Consider the following 16,073-nt stretch of genomic DNA (forward strand, 5'->3'; position numbering starts at 1 on the left):
ATCAGTGAAACTGAATTGAATCTCTAACCTTCCTACAATTTTTGTCCAAAAAAGTGCAGAAAGCTCAGACAGAATTGTTTTCAGGACTCATGACATCTATTAGCTCATGTTGTCGTCCCTTTCAAAGATTAGTTTTTGTGACCTTTAGTATATTGTCTGAAATGAAATGCTTATGTTAGTAAACTGACCATTATGAGAACAGCTGCAAGTGGAGTGTGTCTGCGGACATGAATCATAGACAAAACCTCAGGGAGCTGGCCTTCACGTGAAGCTACGTAGAACATTCTGGTGAACACACACATTATGACAGACAAAATGAGGAGAGACACCATGACATTCACTTGATAATCAACACAGTCACATTGTATGATTAAAATCAGCTCTTTTTCAACATGAAACATATTCCCATGGGCAGTTTTCTCATTCCCATTAAAAATGCCTCAAGTGTGTAGGTTCAAAGATTTGAAAAGACAACCTGCTTGACTAACTGTGCCTGCATATTTTACAATAAATGCTAGTTTACAAAAAAAGAGAGAAAAAGATAGAGGTGTCCTTTGTTTCCCTCTCTGAGTAGTTCAGATTTTACTTGCTGGTTAATGTGACACTCTGAAAATTCCTTGATTAGGTTTAGGAAAAGTTTAAATTCATTAAATCATTGTCACTTTTGTTGCACCGTAGCACAGATGCATAAGGACACCTTGTGTGCACCACCAGCAACTTTGACAAAACTGATGTATTTGACACCCTACACATGACACACGCACACACACACAGTATAAGCATACTTAAGTATACTTAATACCACAAATTATTGCAAAGTTAGAACTTTTGTTTAACTGCTACAGGATTCTGTCGTGAGCACATCGGCATACATACTCTAGGTGTTTTAGCAGTGACACGAACCTTACCTTGACAGGGCAAAGACGCTGCCGTTCATGGTGCCGTAGCAGGACAAGGCTACAAATACTGGCACGGCGATAGAGAAGTTCCCCAGAAGCCTCTCTGCAAATGTCTGTGGATTTCACAAAGAGGACATAAAGGGAGACAGATGAGCGTTTGTTGGTCATTTGTTTGTATTGAATGTCAGATGGAAAGCAGTGTTCAGGTGACAGGTGTATTTGAGACTAGCTCGAATAAATCAACTTGCAGGAAGTGTTGACTAAAGTTTTCTAATATTTTCAGTACAATGTTGGTGACGAAGCAGCACTGTGGTAGAAGGAAACAGGCCAACGAAACGATGTGAAAACATCAGAGCTGAACGACGGCCTTTCTTTAAAACACTTCATGGAAGTTGGATCAGTTGCATCCGAAGCATATTCAGGCAGACTGTAACTGAAAACACCATTGGATGTAAGGTTACACTTGCAGTCAATCAACTAAACACTGACCAAGCAGGAGCAGAACTCCACCCTTCAGAGATAAGCTGCACCCTGCATACAGGATTCATACAGTAGCATGACCAGAGCTTTGAAGAACTAACAGACACTATTAGTTGTTTGGTGTGCAAGAGCTTTGTTTAAAAAGCAGAGGGATTATCTTTAGTCAGAGGAACTAAATGAAAGCGGAACATTTATTTTTAAAGGTTCTGTTTAAATACATGTAGTACACGTTTTTGAAGGACACAAGGTCCACATTAGTACAGTTTCATTTCTAAACATTTGCTGCACTTGTACTTTTGTCCAAAGTTTTAGGAGCCCTGGGTGTACGTTTGAAAATGTCCAAGTTTTGTCGTAGTGTATTGAGGTAAATGCTAAATAAAAATGATCTTTATATATGACTTCAGCCTATTCCATTCATCACTCTTCCATTATGTGAACACACCTCTAATTCAAAAAGCCTAAAATGACTAATCGTGCCTCAAGCCAAGCTTCTTCGAGATAAGTTCTAGACACCAGTTAAACTCTGTAATCAAGTTTGAGATGTAAACTTCTGCCCGCTGTCTATGAGAGAGGAAGAACATAGTTTAATGCTTTTATCCTATCACAGCCTTCTAAGAACACATAAATGCTCTTAACACCTGTCTTAAGGTGCTTTTATCGCTCTCTGTGCACAGGGCAATAAAACTAACTGCATTACAAAAGACCAGCGATCTCTGATCGCTATCCTCAGTCTAATAAGCAACAGTGGTTATTATTGGGGAATGTCTGTGATGTGATTAACATTAACAGGGCTGGGATGGAACAATCACATTAACAGCTGCTGGGAAGCCAAGCTGTCAGAGACACTTTGCTGATAATGACATGCTAAGTGCAGGAAGGCAACCGCACTGCTCAAGCCAGAAGTAAACACCACAGAGGTGAGACCTCAACTAAATGCTTTCAAGTAGCATGCACAACGTTTTACTGCAGAGAGCCAAGGTCAGCCCTTACAGTGAAAAACACTGTGAGATATATTTCACTGTCAAATAAGGAGCCACTGCCATAATTTCTGCTTAATATAAGCTACTGATATCACATATAACATAACAAAGTTTTGCTTTTCTCGTTGCTTTATTGAACTTTCCCTGTTCCTGCACACTGCCTGTCTGTGACAAGTTTTTGTTATAGCGCATATAGGTTGGCTTCACATTTCCTGATTAGTTTAACAGTAACTGCAAAAAGCCTTCAAAGTAGTTTTTCTGATTTTTAGAGAGATAGGGTTACCATAACAGATTAATTTATTAGAACAACTTAGCTTCCAAATCCATTGTCCTTATGACAACAAACACAAAGCTGCAGACATGGGATCTTCCACTGTGTGGCCAACTGAATGCTCAGAAATAGAGCTACATAGCGTTCCCAATAGTGGTGAGGATTCAGACACAAAATAGCCCCCAAAAGTTTCTAGTTCATACAATAGTTACCCTGATGGCGTCTTCCTGCTTTGCAGATACCTTGCAGTCTGGAAATGGCTTATTTAATGAGTCACAAATATCCACCAGTGGAAATGTTATAGTTTTGCCGCTGTTTACGTTCAGTTCTGCCATCGTGGATTGTGGCTACTCTGACTTTACGAGTGGGAAGTTGAGTTATTCCAGATTCACATTTCAACTGGGAACTTGGAAATTCTGACTTGGGAACACACCCTATTTCTACCACCTTGATGCTGATTGGCATTTTACAACACTTGTTTAAGCAGCTCTGAATTTTTGTGACTGTTAGTTATTTGTGTTTACCCAAAGTAATGCCCCAAAATGTAGTTCTTTGATGATTCTAGTGAATCGTGAGCTTTTGATCTATGTTTTTATATGTGAATTGTTACATTTTGTTCAGGCATAGATGTCTCTTGTCTCTCGTTTACATATTTCTCTAAGTTATTTTTTTCTGCTGAATATTTTGCTTTATGACCAAATTGTCAACAAAGTTACCGTAATAGCATTGCTTATTTATTACTGATTAGCCAGTCAGATTATTAGCCAATTGGGATGCTTTACAAAGCTCTACAGAATATATTTTTTTTAGATGATGGGATGTTTGCATTGTCTGCTCTATGTCAATCATTCTTACCCATAACATCCTTATCTGTTTACAGGCATGTTACGGTACATGCAGAGCTCAGGACAGAAACAATAATATGGGTCTCTAAATGAATGACTGTGCTATAATAAATGCACTGTCACACAATCTATTGATTCTTTCCCAAACACATATCATTAAAAAAAATCTAACTAGTGCTTTAAGGTAGAATCATTTTCACTACAGATGTATTTAGTTACACTATAATTATACACTAAGCTGATACAGATATTTTGTGAATAAGAGACATGGGTGAGGGGTCCCACTTTGAGTGTGTATGGCCTTGATTGAGGACTCATGCGGGGAAACGTACATTTATAAAGTTGTGTTGCTGTTTTACTGTTGTTGGTTTTTGCTTTTTTATTTTATTCCTAATACAATATTTAAGGTAGACGGATAAGTGACAGTTACTTTTAAAGGTTCAGTACTTACACTGTTTTTCCAAGTACTTACCACAGCAACAGCTGATGAGGCCAGGAGCTCCTCAGCTGACATTACAGTGTAGTATGCCACATTGGTGAGCACATAGCAAGAAGTCACAATTGCCATGGAGATACAGATGGCGAGTGGAACAGTCCTGAGGGCCGGAGGGAGCACACTGTTAGGCACTTGCAAGACTTACTCATCCTTCTTTCCCTTGTATATCTATGTCTGTTTTACTTCCATACATGCTCCATCTGTACAGCTTTCTAAGAGACGTAAACAGAATGTACCACCTACTATCGGGCTGATCAATTCTGCTAGCTACAACAGCTCCAAAGTTTTGCTTTTTGTGCTCATTCTTTGGTAGGCAGCACAAAACAATCAGAGTACTCTGCATTTTTTTGTTAAAAACAGAAGAGACGTCACTGTGAACACAGAGGAAACAGTATCTAATAATGTTCACGTCCCAGATATGCCAACAGGATGAATTCACTTCAATTCAATTCAAATCAGCTCAATTCAGTTCAGTATATACTGAATATTGTAGGAATGAAATCACAACAAAGGTTGCCTCAAAGTACTTATGTTGTAAAGAGTCTACAATAATACAGAGTGACAAAGTGGAACAACAGTAACTCAGCCATGAAGTGGTAGAGCATGTAACGTCACATAGTGGGTTCAGTCAGTCAGCAGTTTGTTGATGGACCCTTCCTGTTCTAACATGAGTAACCATAGTAACTGGTAACACACCAAGATGCTGTGTAAGGCTCAGGTACAGTAGACACAGTCATTTCACTTCAAAGTAGTCACGTGATCCAATGCTGTTTATTAGAAACACTAATCACAGTGAAACTAGCCACTTTTGTCCAACAGATGAAGAAATAGGATTCCTTAGACTTCAAATTCTATTATTTATAAATAACTTTACATGACCAGAAGAGTAAGCACATGGACTAAACTTACCTTGCAGGGTTGTCCACCTCCTCTGTCACAAAGTTCAGATAGAACCTGAGTAAGGAAAGAGTTAGTTTATTACCTCCACTTATTAATGACCAGCAACAGTGTGTGTGTGTGTGTGTGTGTGGGGGGGGGGGGGATCGACCTATCTTGGTGGGGACAAAAATCTGAAACTTGCTACACTGGTGGGGACCAACAGATCTTAATGGGGACCGAAATCCCAGTCCGCACAGAGTTGAAGGCATTTTTCACACTCAAAATGTGGTTTTAGTGTCAGGGTTACAATTGGGCTATGGTTAGGTATGGAGACAGTTTAACTAACGTGTCCAAATACTAATGGGCTGTGAGGCCCTTACTCATTAGAGCAACCAGAGGAGAGTGGTCCAAAAAGAACAAACTATTCAAAATATATTATATACCAACAGGTATACATACCCCTGTCTATTTCCCTGCAGCATATACGATGGAAACGTAAAATCTGTAACTATGGCGTGAAACGTGTGGGGCAGATGATAAGCGCATGCATGTCCATAGATTTAAAATACACCTTGGTCCACATCTTTTTCTGAACTTCTACTACTTTGAAATTAATTTTTTAGACACCATCTTCAGAGTCGCTGGTCTCATATTTCAGTTTATTCGACTGGTGATGTGTATTTAAAATCTGCACGAACTGTTTAAAACTCTCTTCTCCACGTGCCCACGCGCCTATAATATCTTCTAAGAAGTGGAGATAAAACATGGGTTGTAGTGCACACTTGGCCAACGCCCCCTTTTCCCACTTGCTCATGTAAATATTTCCCTACGATGGTGCGCATCTCTGTCCCATGGCCGTGCCTTCCAGCTGTAAGTAGCATTTATTGTCAAATTCAAAGTCATTGTTTTTTTGTTTTGTTTTTTTCTGCCTGTCCCGTTTGGATCTTTAGCCATCAGAATTGTTGTCTGAAGGCCAAGAAAGATGCCAAGTGGATTTACTTTACTAAGTGGATCATCATGGCCTTGCCATATTGGTCCATTTGATTGACCTTTATTATAATTATGTATTTATTTTATTTTATTTTCGGTTGTTACAGACGAGACAGACATGACTGGGGGATAGGACAGGGAGAAAGAATGAAAGAAAGAGAGGGAGAGAAAGAAAACCAGAGGGGAGAAGAGACGGTGAGAAAGGGGGGAATTAAAAAAAAAGAAAAACAAACAAAACACCTGGATCACCTGTATGGAGATAAGAAAAAACAGAAGAGAAAACAAACAAAAAAGAGCAACATAATAAACACAACACCATCACAATAAACTAGCTAACAGTAGATAACAATAGATACTAAATATTAAACGATATTGTGCAGCACGCAAGATCAACAGCGCACAATGTGCTTTGAGGCAGCAGCCAAGAAAGGTGTAGTTTGTGTCTGTGAACACCCGTGTGTACACCTGTGTGCACACCTGTGTGGATCAGCATACTTGTATTCAAAAGGTTTCTCCATGTAACGATCTGCTAGGGAGTGTGGGGAGCCATAGCCCCGTCCACCAGGGCATGAAGCAGGTATGGAGGAGATTATTTTCCAAGATGGCGCCGCGTATGGATGCCCTGGTGCTTCAGTGCGTTACTTTTGTCTTGTTTTTGTGCATTTCTTCTGTGTCTGGGCACTCCTCTGGATATTCTTACACCAGAGAAGAGCTCCTTAACTGCAGGACTACAACGCCTGTGGATTTATTTCCAATATTTGTCGCATCTGCGGCAGATTTACTGCTGACTCTGATCAGGAAAGTGAGACGTCGAAAGAGAGGTAAGCGAGCCGGCGTACTCGTGCGTTTGAGGAGGCGCGGACTGAGAACGGCCCTTCCTGGGATCTTCCTTTCTAATGTACGCTCACTCTGGAATAAGATAGACGAACTGGCCCTGATGAGAAGCATGAACAGAGACTTTGCCTCCTCCTGTGTCTTATGTTTTACGGAGTCGTGGCTCAGTGAGGACATCCCGGACTGCGCGCTCAAGCTGGAGGGCTTTCATCTGCTGCGCGCGGACCGGCAGGCCGCTCTCTCCGGTAAAACCAAAGGTGGAGGTGTCTGCTTCTACATCAATAGTGGCTGGTGCACAGATGTAACAGTGATTGCTCAGCACTGCTCTCCCTCTCTGGAATATCTTTTTATTCACTGCAAACCGTTTTATTCTCCGCGGGAGTTTGCTTCATTCATCCTGGCCGCTGTTTACATCCCGCCAGACGCAGATGCGCAGGCAGCTCAGTGCGCACTCGCAGAGCAGATTCTCCACATGGAGCGGACATACCCGGACTCTCTCATCATTGCTCTTGGGGACTTTAACAAAGCCAATCTGAGCCATGAGCTTCCGAAATACAAGCAGTATATTAAATGCCCGACCAGAGAGGAGAGGACATTGGACCACTGCTACAGCACGATCAGCGGGGCCTATCGCGCGGTGCCCCGCGCTTCACTCGGACTTTCTGACCACGTCATGATCCACCTAATCCCCGCGTACAGACAGAGGCTGAAGCTCTCCAAACCTGTCGTGAGGACCAAAAAACTGTGGAGCAACGAGGCTGTGGAGGAGCTTCGCACGTGTTTGGAGACCACAGACTGGGACACATTGAAGGCTGCTTCTAACAGCTTGGACGAGTTTACGGACACTGTCACCTCCTATATCCACTTCTGTGAGGACAGCATTGTGCCATCACGCACCAGGGTGAGTTATAACAATGACAAACCCTGGTTTACTCCTAAACTCAAAAAGCTGTGGCTGGAAAAGAGTAAGGCGTTCAGAAGCGGAGACAGGGACTGCTACAGAGAGGCCAAGTACAGGTTCACTAAAGAAGTGGACATTGCCAAACATCAGCACTCTGAGAAGATGCAGCAGCAGATCTCAGAGAATGACTCGGCCTCTGTGTGGAAAGGTTTTAGGAATATTACAAACTACAAGCCTAAAACCCCCCACTCCACTGATGACTTGCTCTTAGCCAACATCCTTAACGACTTTTACTGCCGTTTTGACGAGCCATCAGGCAGCCTTCACACCTCCAACGACCCCAACAATAGAGGCACTTTGGACACTAATTCCCCCACCTCTCCCCCCTCCATAGAGCCATCACCACCATCAAACACTTCACCTACAACACCCCCCTCCTCACCCCACACAAAAGAGGATTTCACACCACCTCCTCCCACCACAACTCTTCATATTCATGAAGCAGATGTGAGGAAGCAGTTTAGGAGTCTGAATGCTCGGAAAGCTCCCGGCCCAGACGGTGTGTCTCCTGCCACCCTCAGACACTGTGCAAACGAGCTGGCCCCAGTGTTTTCTGGCATCTTCAACTCCTCACTGCAGGCATGTCATGTGCCTGCCTGCTTCAAGTCCTCTACCATAATCCCTGTCCCCAAGAAACCTAGGATCACTGGACTAAATGACTACAGACCCGTGGCTCTGACATCTGTGGTCATGAAGTCATTTGAGCGCCTGGTTCTCTCCCATCTCAAGACCCTCACGGCCCCCCTCCTGGACCCCCTGCAGTTTGCATATAGAGCCAACAGGTCTGTAGACGACGCCATCAACATGGCCCTACACTTCATCCTGCAGCATCTGGACTCCCCAGGAACCTACGCCAGGATCCTGTTTGTGGACTTCAGCTCTGCCTTCAACACCATCCTTCCAGACCATCTCCGAGGCAAGCTTTCCCAGATGAATGTGCCTGATCCCATCTGCCGGTGGATCACTGACTTCCTGACGGACAGGAAGCAGCACGTGAGGCTGGGAAAGAATGTCTCGGACTCCCGGACCATCAGCACCGGCTCCCCTCAGGGCTGTGTTCTTTCTCCTCTGCTCTTCTCCCTGTACACCAACTGCTGCACCTCCACCCACCAGTCTGTCAAGCTAATCAAGTTCGCAGATGACACCACCGTCATTGGGCTCATCTCGGACGGGGACGAGTCTGCCTACAGGAGAGAGGTTGAACGTCTGGTGTCTTGGTGCAGCCACAACAACCTGGTGCTGAATGCCCAGAAGACAGTGGAGATTATTGTGGACTTCAGGAAGCACACAGCCCCACTCCCCCCCATCATCCTGACTGACACCCCCATCACCTCTGTGGACTCATTCCGCTTCCTGGGTACCACCATCACCCAGGACCTGAAGTGGGAGCCCACCATCACCTCCGTCATCAAGAAAGCCCAGCAGAGGATGTACTTCCTGAGGCAGCTGAAGAAATTCAACCTGCCAACACGGACGATGATGCAATTCTACACTGCAATCATCGAGTCCATCCTCACCTCCTCCATCACCGTGTGGTACGCTGGAGCCACTATCAGGGACAAACAGAGACTGCAGCGTGTTGTGCGCTCTGCTGAGAAGGTGATTGGCTGCAGACTCCCATCTCTGCAGGACCTGTACACCTCCAGGACACTGCGGCGTGCAGCCCGGATCTCAGCTGACCCTTCTCACCCTGGACACAGTCTGTTTGACCTGCTCCCCTCAGGCAGGAGGCTCCGGTCCATTCGCACCAGAACCTCTCGCCACAAGAACAGTTTCTTCCCCTCTGCTGTTGGACACATGAACAATAACCACATGATTGTCCCCGCCACTAACACATGACCCTACGCTGTGTCACTGCATCATTTCATGTTTGGCACTGATCACCACCTGCACTCATGTATATATCTTTCTACGTAGCACTCATAATTCTTATTCTCATGTATATATCTCATGTATATCTCATGCACATATCTTTCTTTCTACATAGCACTTTAATTCTTATTGTCTGCACTGAAGCACCGCAGCAATTTCCTAATGTTGTAAACCTCAACATCTGGCAATAAACCCATTCTGATTCTGATTCTGATTCTGATCAAAACTCCAAACATCCAGAGGCCCCAGAGTACGAGGACCCGAGGAGGACCACCAAAGGGGGGGAACCGTGCCACCCTCCTGGGAAGAGCTGAGTAGAGCCCCAAACGAGAGGTCGCCCAGCAGCTACGGAGCAGAGGCCAGAGGGGGTTGCAGTGACGTGCCCACGGGCTCTGCCGGCAGCCAGCTGTGCCAGAGAGGACCGAGCTTCAGGCCCAGAGGCCAGAGGCCTGAGGGCACCCCACCCCCTGGAAGGAGCCCAGCCGGGCCACAGGCGCCCGGCCCCGCCAATCGGCCACCAGGAGTGAGCTGGTACATACATGAGCGCCCAGTCCCAGACACCAAGAACCACCAACACACCAACGTCTGAGGGCATCAGCCACTGGCAGGGAGTGTGGTGAGGGGAGATGGGCCCCCATACCTTGGAGAGCCTGAGATTCAAAGTCATTGTTGGTAAGATAGAGTTCCAACAGATGTAGAATTTCTGCGTTATCCGGGCGCTTGGTGACCGGATAACGCAGGAAGAAGTTTTCCACCCCATCAGTCACATCTGTGTGTTGATGCTTGTTTAAAGACTGTGTATGTCAATTGTAAATAAAAACGCTTGGTTAGGCACAACTATGGGATGGATTACCTGCAAGAAGTGGTATGTATCTTTTAAATAACTTGGATGCCTGTGGTAGAGAGATCAATGTATTGTGATTATTGCAATCCAAAACTATTGGTCTCGTCCATGTATCAGGTCGCTTGTGTATCTTAGGCAACAGATAGAATTGTCTCGAACTTGGATCGTTGGATCCTAATAAATAGTCCCGCTGTTTAGCTGAGATATACTTTTTATGGAAAAGCTGTCTGACGATTTGTCCTATTTGAAGCTGTACCACAGTTTGGATAGAGCTAGGAATATTTTTATAGTATTTTTCATCTTCCAATTGTCTATTTGCTTCCAGCCTATACTGCTGCTTGTCCATTAGAACTATTTTGGACCCTTTGTCCGCCGGCTTGATTACTATCTGTCTGTTATTTTGTAATTCTCTGATAGCGCATCAAGTCCTGGATGGTATCATACAATGTATACCACTCAGGTTCCCAGACCGAGGGAAGGATGAGGGGCTCCCTGAAAAAATAATCTTCTTTAAAGTAGTTATGATTAGGGTTAGGATTAGGCATTCATTTTTGATGGTTAGAGTTAGAGTAAAGGGCTCAGGAAAGCATTATGTCAATGGGATGTCACCAGGAGGATAGCAAACCAGACGTGTGTGTATGTGTGTACCGTGCGCACACTTACCATCCAGCATACGCGTACATCCCAGAGTAGAAAGCCAGTGGCATACCAGAGAGCTGCACATTACTCAGGTCAAAGGCATTCTCAAAGTGTCTGGTCTCTCCTGCAAGCATGCACACACATCAACTGCCACATTTGCCTTATTGTGCAAGATGTCTTGATGCATTCTCAATCATCCAGGAAAGTAAATTTCCAAAAGTTGATTCTGGTCATCTGGACGTAGCGTTTTGTGAGAGAAACGTGAATTCTTAAATCATTTTAATATCTTTAACAATTGCAATCACAGAAATGATCACAAAGCTCTCTGTATACCTGAGGGCTACTGGAGACACTGGCCTCTCTACATGAACTCCATGGTTGAGTTATTACATTAATTGCAATAATTCACCATCAGCTGTGCAAATGTAGATTTATTTTTTACAACGTTAAAGCTGGAGGTTGCCTTCTGCAGAGGCTTCAGGAGTACGGTGCTTCATTATCTCTGTGCACAAATGACTCAGCCGGGCACACAAAGAAAAATCAGTAATTACATTTGCGTGTCAATGAGTAATTCGTTTTCTGAAGTTAATTAAGAAATTTCTTTGAATTAATAATTTGTTCACATTAGGAAAATGCTGAGTTAAACAGCCCAAAAGTATAATCAAGTTATTAAAAGTATAATTAATTTAAAGGTCAAATTCATGAAGAAGATTTATTTAATTTATTAAATATGCATATATGAGTTGCAATCTGGGCTTACGTTACAGAAATGTGGACAGAGTGAAAAAGATTAAGAGAGATAAACTGAATAAATACAACAGATCGTGTGCAGTCCAGGGCTTGGGAGAACATTATATACATAATATGTACTAACTTTACTGTTTTAAGGAATGAATGCAAAGAGTGCTCACTGACACATACAGTATTGCTTCAGAGAAACATTTTAAGTTAATGACATTTTAAAGTACAGCAAAGTCTGCAGTTGAGAGGAAGACAGAAATCCTGTCCTGCTGTGCGGACACCAATAAATGCTCGACCTGTAGCATGCTGTGAGCAGGTGTGTATGACACGCAGGATTCATGTTGAACCACGTGCAGCTGAACACTGTGTGCAACCCAGAACACTCAGAATTTTGGTGGTGGTACGTGTGCAGTGCTAGAGAGGTGTCACTGATGATACCTTTAAAGAGCTGGTACATGCCTGGCACTATTATGATGGCAATGGCCAGAAGCTTGCTGACAGTGAGGAAGATCTGAATCCTGGCTGTCCACGTTACGCTCATACTGTTCAGGTACATAACAGACGCTGCAGAGAGAGGGAACCATGTCAAGCAGTCATACAGTGTTTGTGACCATATTGAAGGCTCACCATCAACAGAAAAGTCTAAGCTAGTCATATCACATTATTACATTTAGTAAGTGGGATTACTTTCTATGTAGTGACTAAAGATCAGATGTCCCTGAATGTTGTTTTCTGTGCTAACGTCAGTCACAACCTGTGCCTTACAGCAGCGGTCTCCAACCTTTTTTGCGCCACGGACCGGTTTATGCCCGACAATATTTTCATGGACCAGCCTTTAAGGTGTCGCGGATAAATACAACAAAATAAAACTAGTACCGGTACCGAAAAAAAGGAAATTTATTCATAACACACGTGAAAAGAACGATAAAAACGATAACAAAATAACGCTGAAAACCGATAAAAACCCTGAAAACTATACATTTCACACCTGAGCCTCAACTCTCGTGGCCCGGTACCAAACGACTCACGGACCGGTACTGGTCCGAGGCCCGGGGGTTGGGGACCGCTGCCTTACAAGAAACCAGTTTAGAATTAAAGGAAACATTTTGTAAGCTTTTTGATAACCAGATGCCTTTAGCTACAAATTTGGCGTGGGGGGCATTTGTTTTTGTCAAAACATGTTTATATTATATTATATTATGATAATTATATAATATACGAATATATCAAGTGGTGTCTTTTCAGTCTTCCACTTCACTCCAGCTCACCCTGTACTGGGTTACTTGGGCCCCTCAGCCTTGTATCCCACTGACAGGCCTTCAGAAGAGAAAGCAGAGTTGGAGGACCAGGGACCCTGAGGTAGTTAAATTACTACTGGGTGGCAGAAACTCTGGATTGGATGAGATTCACACTGAGTTCCTCTATGTTTTTGGACTCTCTTGCGTTGAGTGGAGAACTGAGGTGGAGTCTCTGTATTGGCAAATTGTGGTTACAATTACCATCTTTAAGAAATATCCCCTTTCGAGAATATTTAATGTGCGTCAGTATTTTTTTCTAACCATTCTACAAATGTTTTGTACGTTTGGAGAAAGTATCTGACTGCATCCGTCAAGGTATCCTGTGGCAGGTGCTACAGGAGTATGGGGTACCTGACCCACTGTTCCAAGCCATTGTACAACTACAGCGAGAGCTTGGAACGTCGGAAGGTCGCTTTGTTGGAAATAAGTGGGACTAATTTGCACTGGGTGCTAGACGGCACTAAGGCATTTCTGTGTCACCGATTATGTTCAGAATTTCTATGGACAGAAATTCTAGTTGGAGCCAAATTATGGAAGGCTTCAACTTTGGTGGCCTCATCTCTGCTTTTAGTGGGTAAAGTAGTTCTGCTGGCTTCATCAGAAATAGAGCCAATACCCCTCCGCAATGACAGGAACCAGTTGAGGTGGCTCGACCATCTGCCTAGCACCCTTCCTGACTGGCCTCAAGATAGACCCAGGACATGCTAGAGACATTACATCTCTCGACTAGACTGACAAAGCCCTGATGTTCCCTCAGATAAATGAGAAGGATCAACTAATTCACTCAACTTATCCTTTAGTTGGGAAACCATGATGCGATTATTTATTCCATCAATAATTTGTTGTGTTGACAAAACAAATTATACTTTATGTTCAAACATTTATGATATAAACAAAATGTCCTACTTTTGACAGAATTCAAACTCAGTTATTTACAGTGCTGAACGTAGGAAAGTTTGGCTGAATATGAGAAACTGAGCAACTATCAGTGTGTATAATCAGTGGCCCAGTTTAAAATGCTCTGAAATGCTCATTCATGTGAATTTGCTATACTGGAGATTGTTGTGCCCTATGATTGTTTAGAAGGTTGATAAGCTGAGGATAGTCCTGGGTCTTTTTGTCAAACCCCTCTTCCTTCTCATGCACACTTCTGTCTTCTGCTATTTACCCGAGCTATTTACAACACCCTTCACAACAATTCACTAAGATAACATCTGGGCATATTATAACACTCCTTATTACAGTAGCAAAGGTATATACTTAGGCCAATGGCTGTGGCCAGTTTGACAGCCAGGGGGGGGATACCACATGGCATGAACAGAGGTTCCAGGATGTACTGACCAAAGGCCAGAGAAATGACCGCCATGCCTGCAGGCCTGCAAGATGCAACCAAATATGTCAGTTTTTATATTAACATTAATTTATATAACCTTAGGTAACATTCATACGTCCATAAAAGATTATCACTTATGTTTCCAGCCTTGTAGAGTTTTTTAGTCACCTTCAACTACAGCTTTGTTTCATTTTCTGCATCTTCACCTTTGGCAGTCTCATCAAGTCAGTACAGCAAAAAAGACATGGTTCTAGAGCTAACACTGAAGGTGGTGACCAAAATCAAAGCTAATACAAAGCAAATACATGACTTCGATTCATTGCAGCTGGACATGAAACAAAGAAATGCAGTAGTGGGTATGGGAAAACAAGCATCTGTTAGATGGCAGCATATTTGTTATATTTGTTTTTGTGATATACATTTTTAAAAGCAAGTGAAACACAAAAGTCACAAAAATGAAATCAAAGGATCTCAGTTTGATGGGTTTTTAACCCAGCATAATACAGCTGATGCTGAAAGATCCAACATGACTTCATAGAAAGTTATGAAATATGTGACAAGACTTCTTAGAAAAAAATTACTTGGTGATGGTACATGTGTTAGATCATAAATAAGTTAAAAAAAAACGTTTACTTATACAGCACATTTCACAGACTCTGGTCTATTTAAAAGCTTTCTCAAATAAATACGATCGTGGTGATTTCCAAGCCGGCTTTCACATCCCACTGTAAGTCCCACTGTAGCAGGTATAACGATCGGAGTTTGTTTGTAATATCAGATGGGCAACTTCCTAGACATAACATTTCCATAATCACATCCTCATCTGTGCACAGTAGTGGGCTTGGTTTCAATATGAATGAAACAATACTGGCTAGTCCCAAAGGCTCAGCTTCTGGCTCATCTGTATTTCCCTCTTCATTTCCCACAGCAGTCACTGCAGCCGGGGAAATCGCTCTTTGTCCCCCTCATTCTTGTTTTCATTCTCTGCCTCCCTCTCTGTTCATTTCCCATGGTTTCCATTCAGTCCTTGTAGCCTGAGGGTAGCATAAGATTGTGCAGCTCCAAATAGCCAGTAGACTGGTTTGTACTGCTTCACCTTGTCTGTGTACACATTTACTTCCATAGAGCATTTTTTCAACTCTGTGGTACAAAGTAAACTTAGTGTCACATGCAGCCATTCAGCTTTTGCTCCCCACCAAACACAGTCTAAGAGATTATGTATACACCATTTTTTTGTAAAATAGACACTACACAATATTTGCAACACATTAGGTGACTAGAGGCGTACGAGTTGTTTTCTGCTCCTCCACCAATTACAGCAGCATTGACTTGTGTGATGGTGATGATGTAAAAGCCTGAGATTGAGAGAAATTATTTTTGTGCTGATGTGGTATAATCTAAACTAGAGCACCCAAATGCAATAATATATATAATATAATAATAGAAATAATACTGTCATTTAAATTCATCTATAGCTTCTTGTCTTTTCTTCTTAAACTTTTTCATCACCTCCATACAACTTGTTGTATTTTGTGTTGAATAAGTCCCAGTAACTGTACAAACACATACAATTAGACAATTTATATAATCAGATTTATCGTCAATCCGTGGTTACATGTGACACCCCGAGTCTAAACTTTCAATTCAATTCAGTTTTATTTATACTATGTGGTCACTAATGAGCAACAGATCTGTAAATCAAACTGAAAGA

At 42.8% G+C, this 16,073-nt stretch overlaps 1 protein-coding gene across 4 annotated transcripts in view; it reads right to left on the reverse strand.

Annotated features, from left to right (window-relative positions):
- The window catches only part of slc7a11 (solute carrier family 7 member 11), a 52,980-nt gene that overhangs the window by 16,656 nt on the left and 20,251 nt on the right, over nucleotides 1-16,073 (reverse strand). For all 4 annotated transcript variants that reach the window (XM_086262011.1, XM_086262003.1, XM_086262021.1 and 1 more), the window contains exons 3-9: nucleotides 14,290-14,405; nucleotides 12,170-12,295; nucleotides 11,015-11,114; nucleotides 4,881-4,925; nucleotides 3,948-4,071; nucleotides 909-1,012; nucleotides 189-285 (exon numbers count right to left, since the gene is read on the reverse strand). In XM_086262011.1, coding sequence (XP_086118137.1) covers nucleotides 189-285; nucleotides 909-1,012; nucleotides 3,948-4,071; nucleotides 4,881-4,925; nucleotides 11,015-11,114; nucleotides 12,170-12,295; nucleotides 14,290-14,405 — 712 coding nt within the window. The remainder of the gene's footprint in view (nucleotides 1-188; nucleotides 286-908; nucleotides 1,013-3,947; nucleotides 4,072-4,880; nucleotides 4,926-11,014; nucleotides 11,115-12,169; nucleotides 12,296-14,289; nucleotides 14,406-16,073) is intronic.

This window comes from Aulonocara sp. 'chitande type north' Nkhata Bay, linkage group LG2 (genome assembly GCF_057382095.1).
Source record: "Aulonocara sp. 'chitande type north' Nkhata Bay isolate Kocher_YH1m ecotype deep benthic linkage group LG2, A_spYH_male_GT1.1, whole genome shotgun sequence".
In the NCBI taxonomy this organism is placed as follows: Eukaryota; Metazoa; Chordata; class Actinopteri; order Cichliformes; family Cichlidae; genus Aulonocara; species Aulonocara sp. 'chitande type north' Nkhata Bay.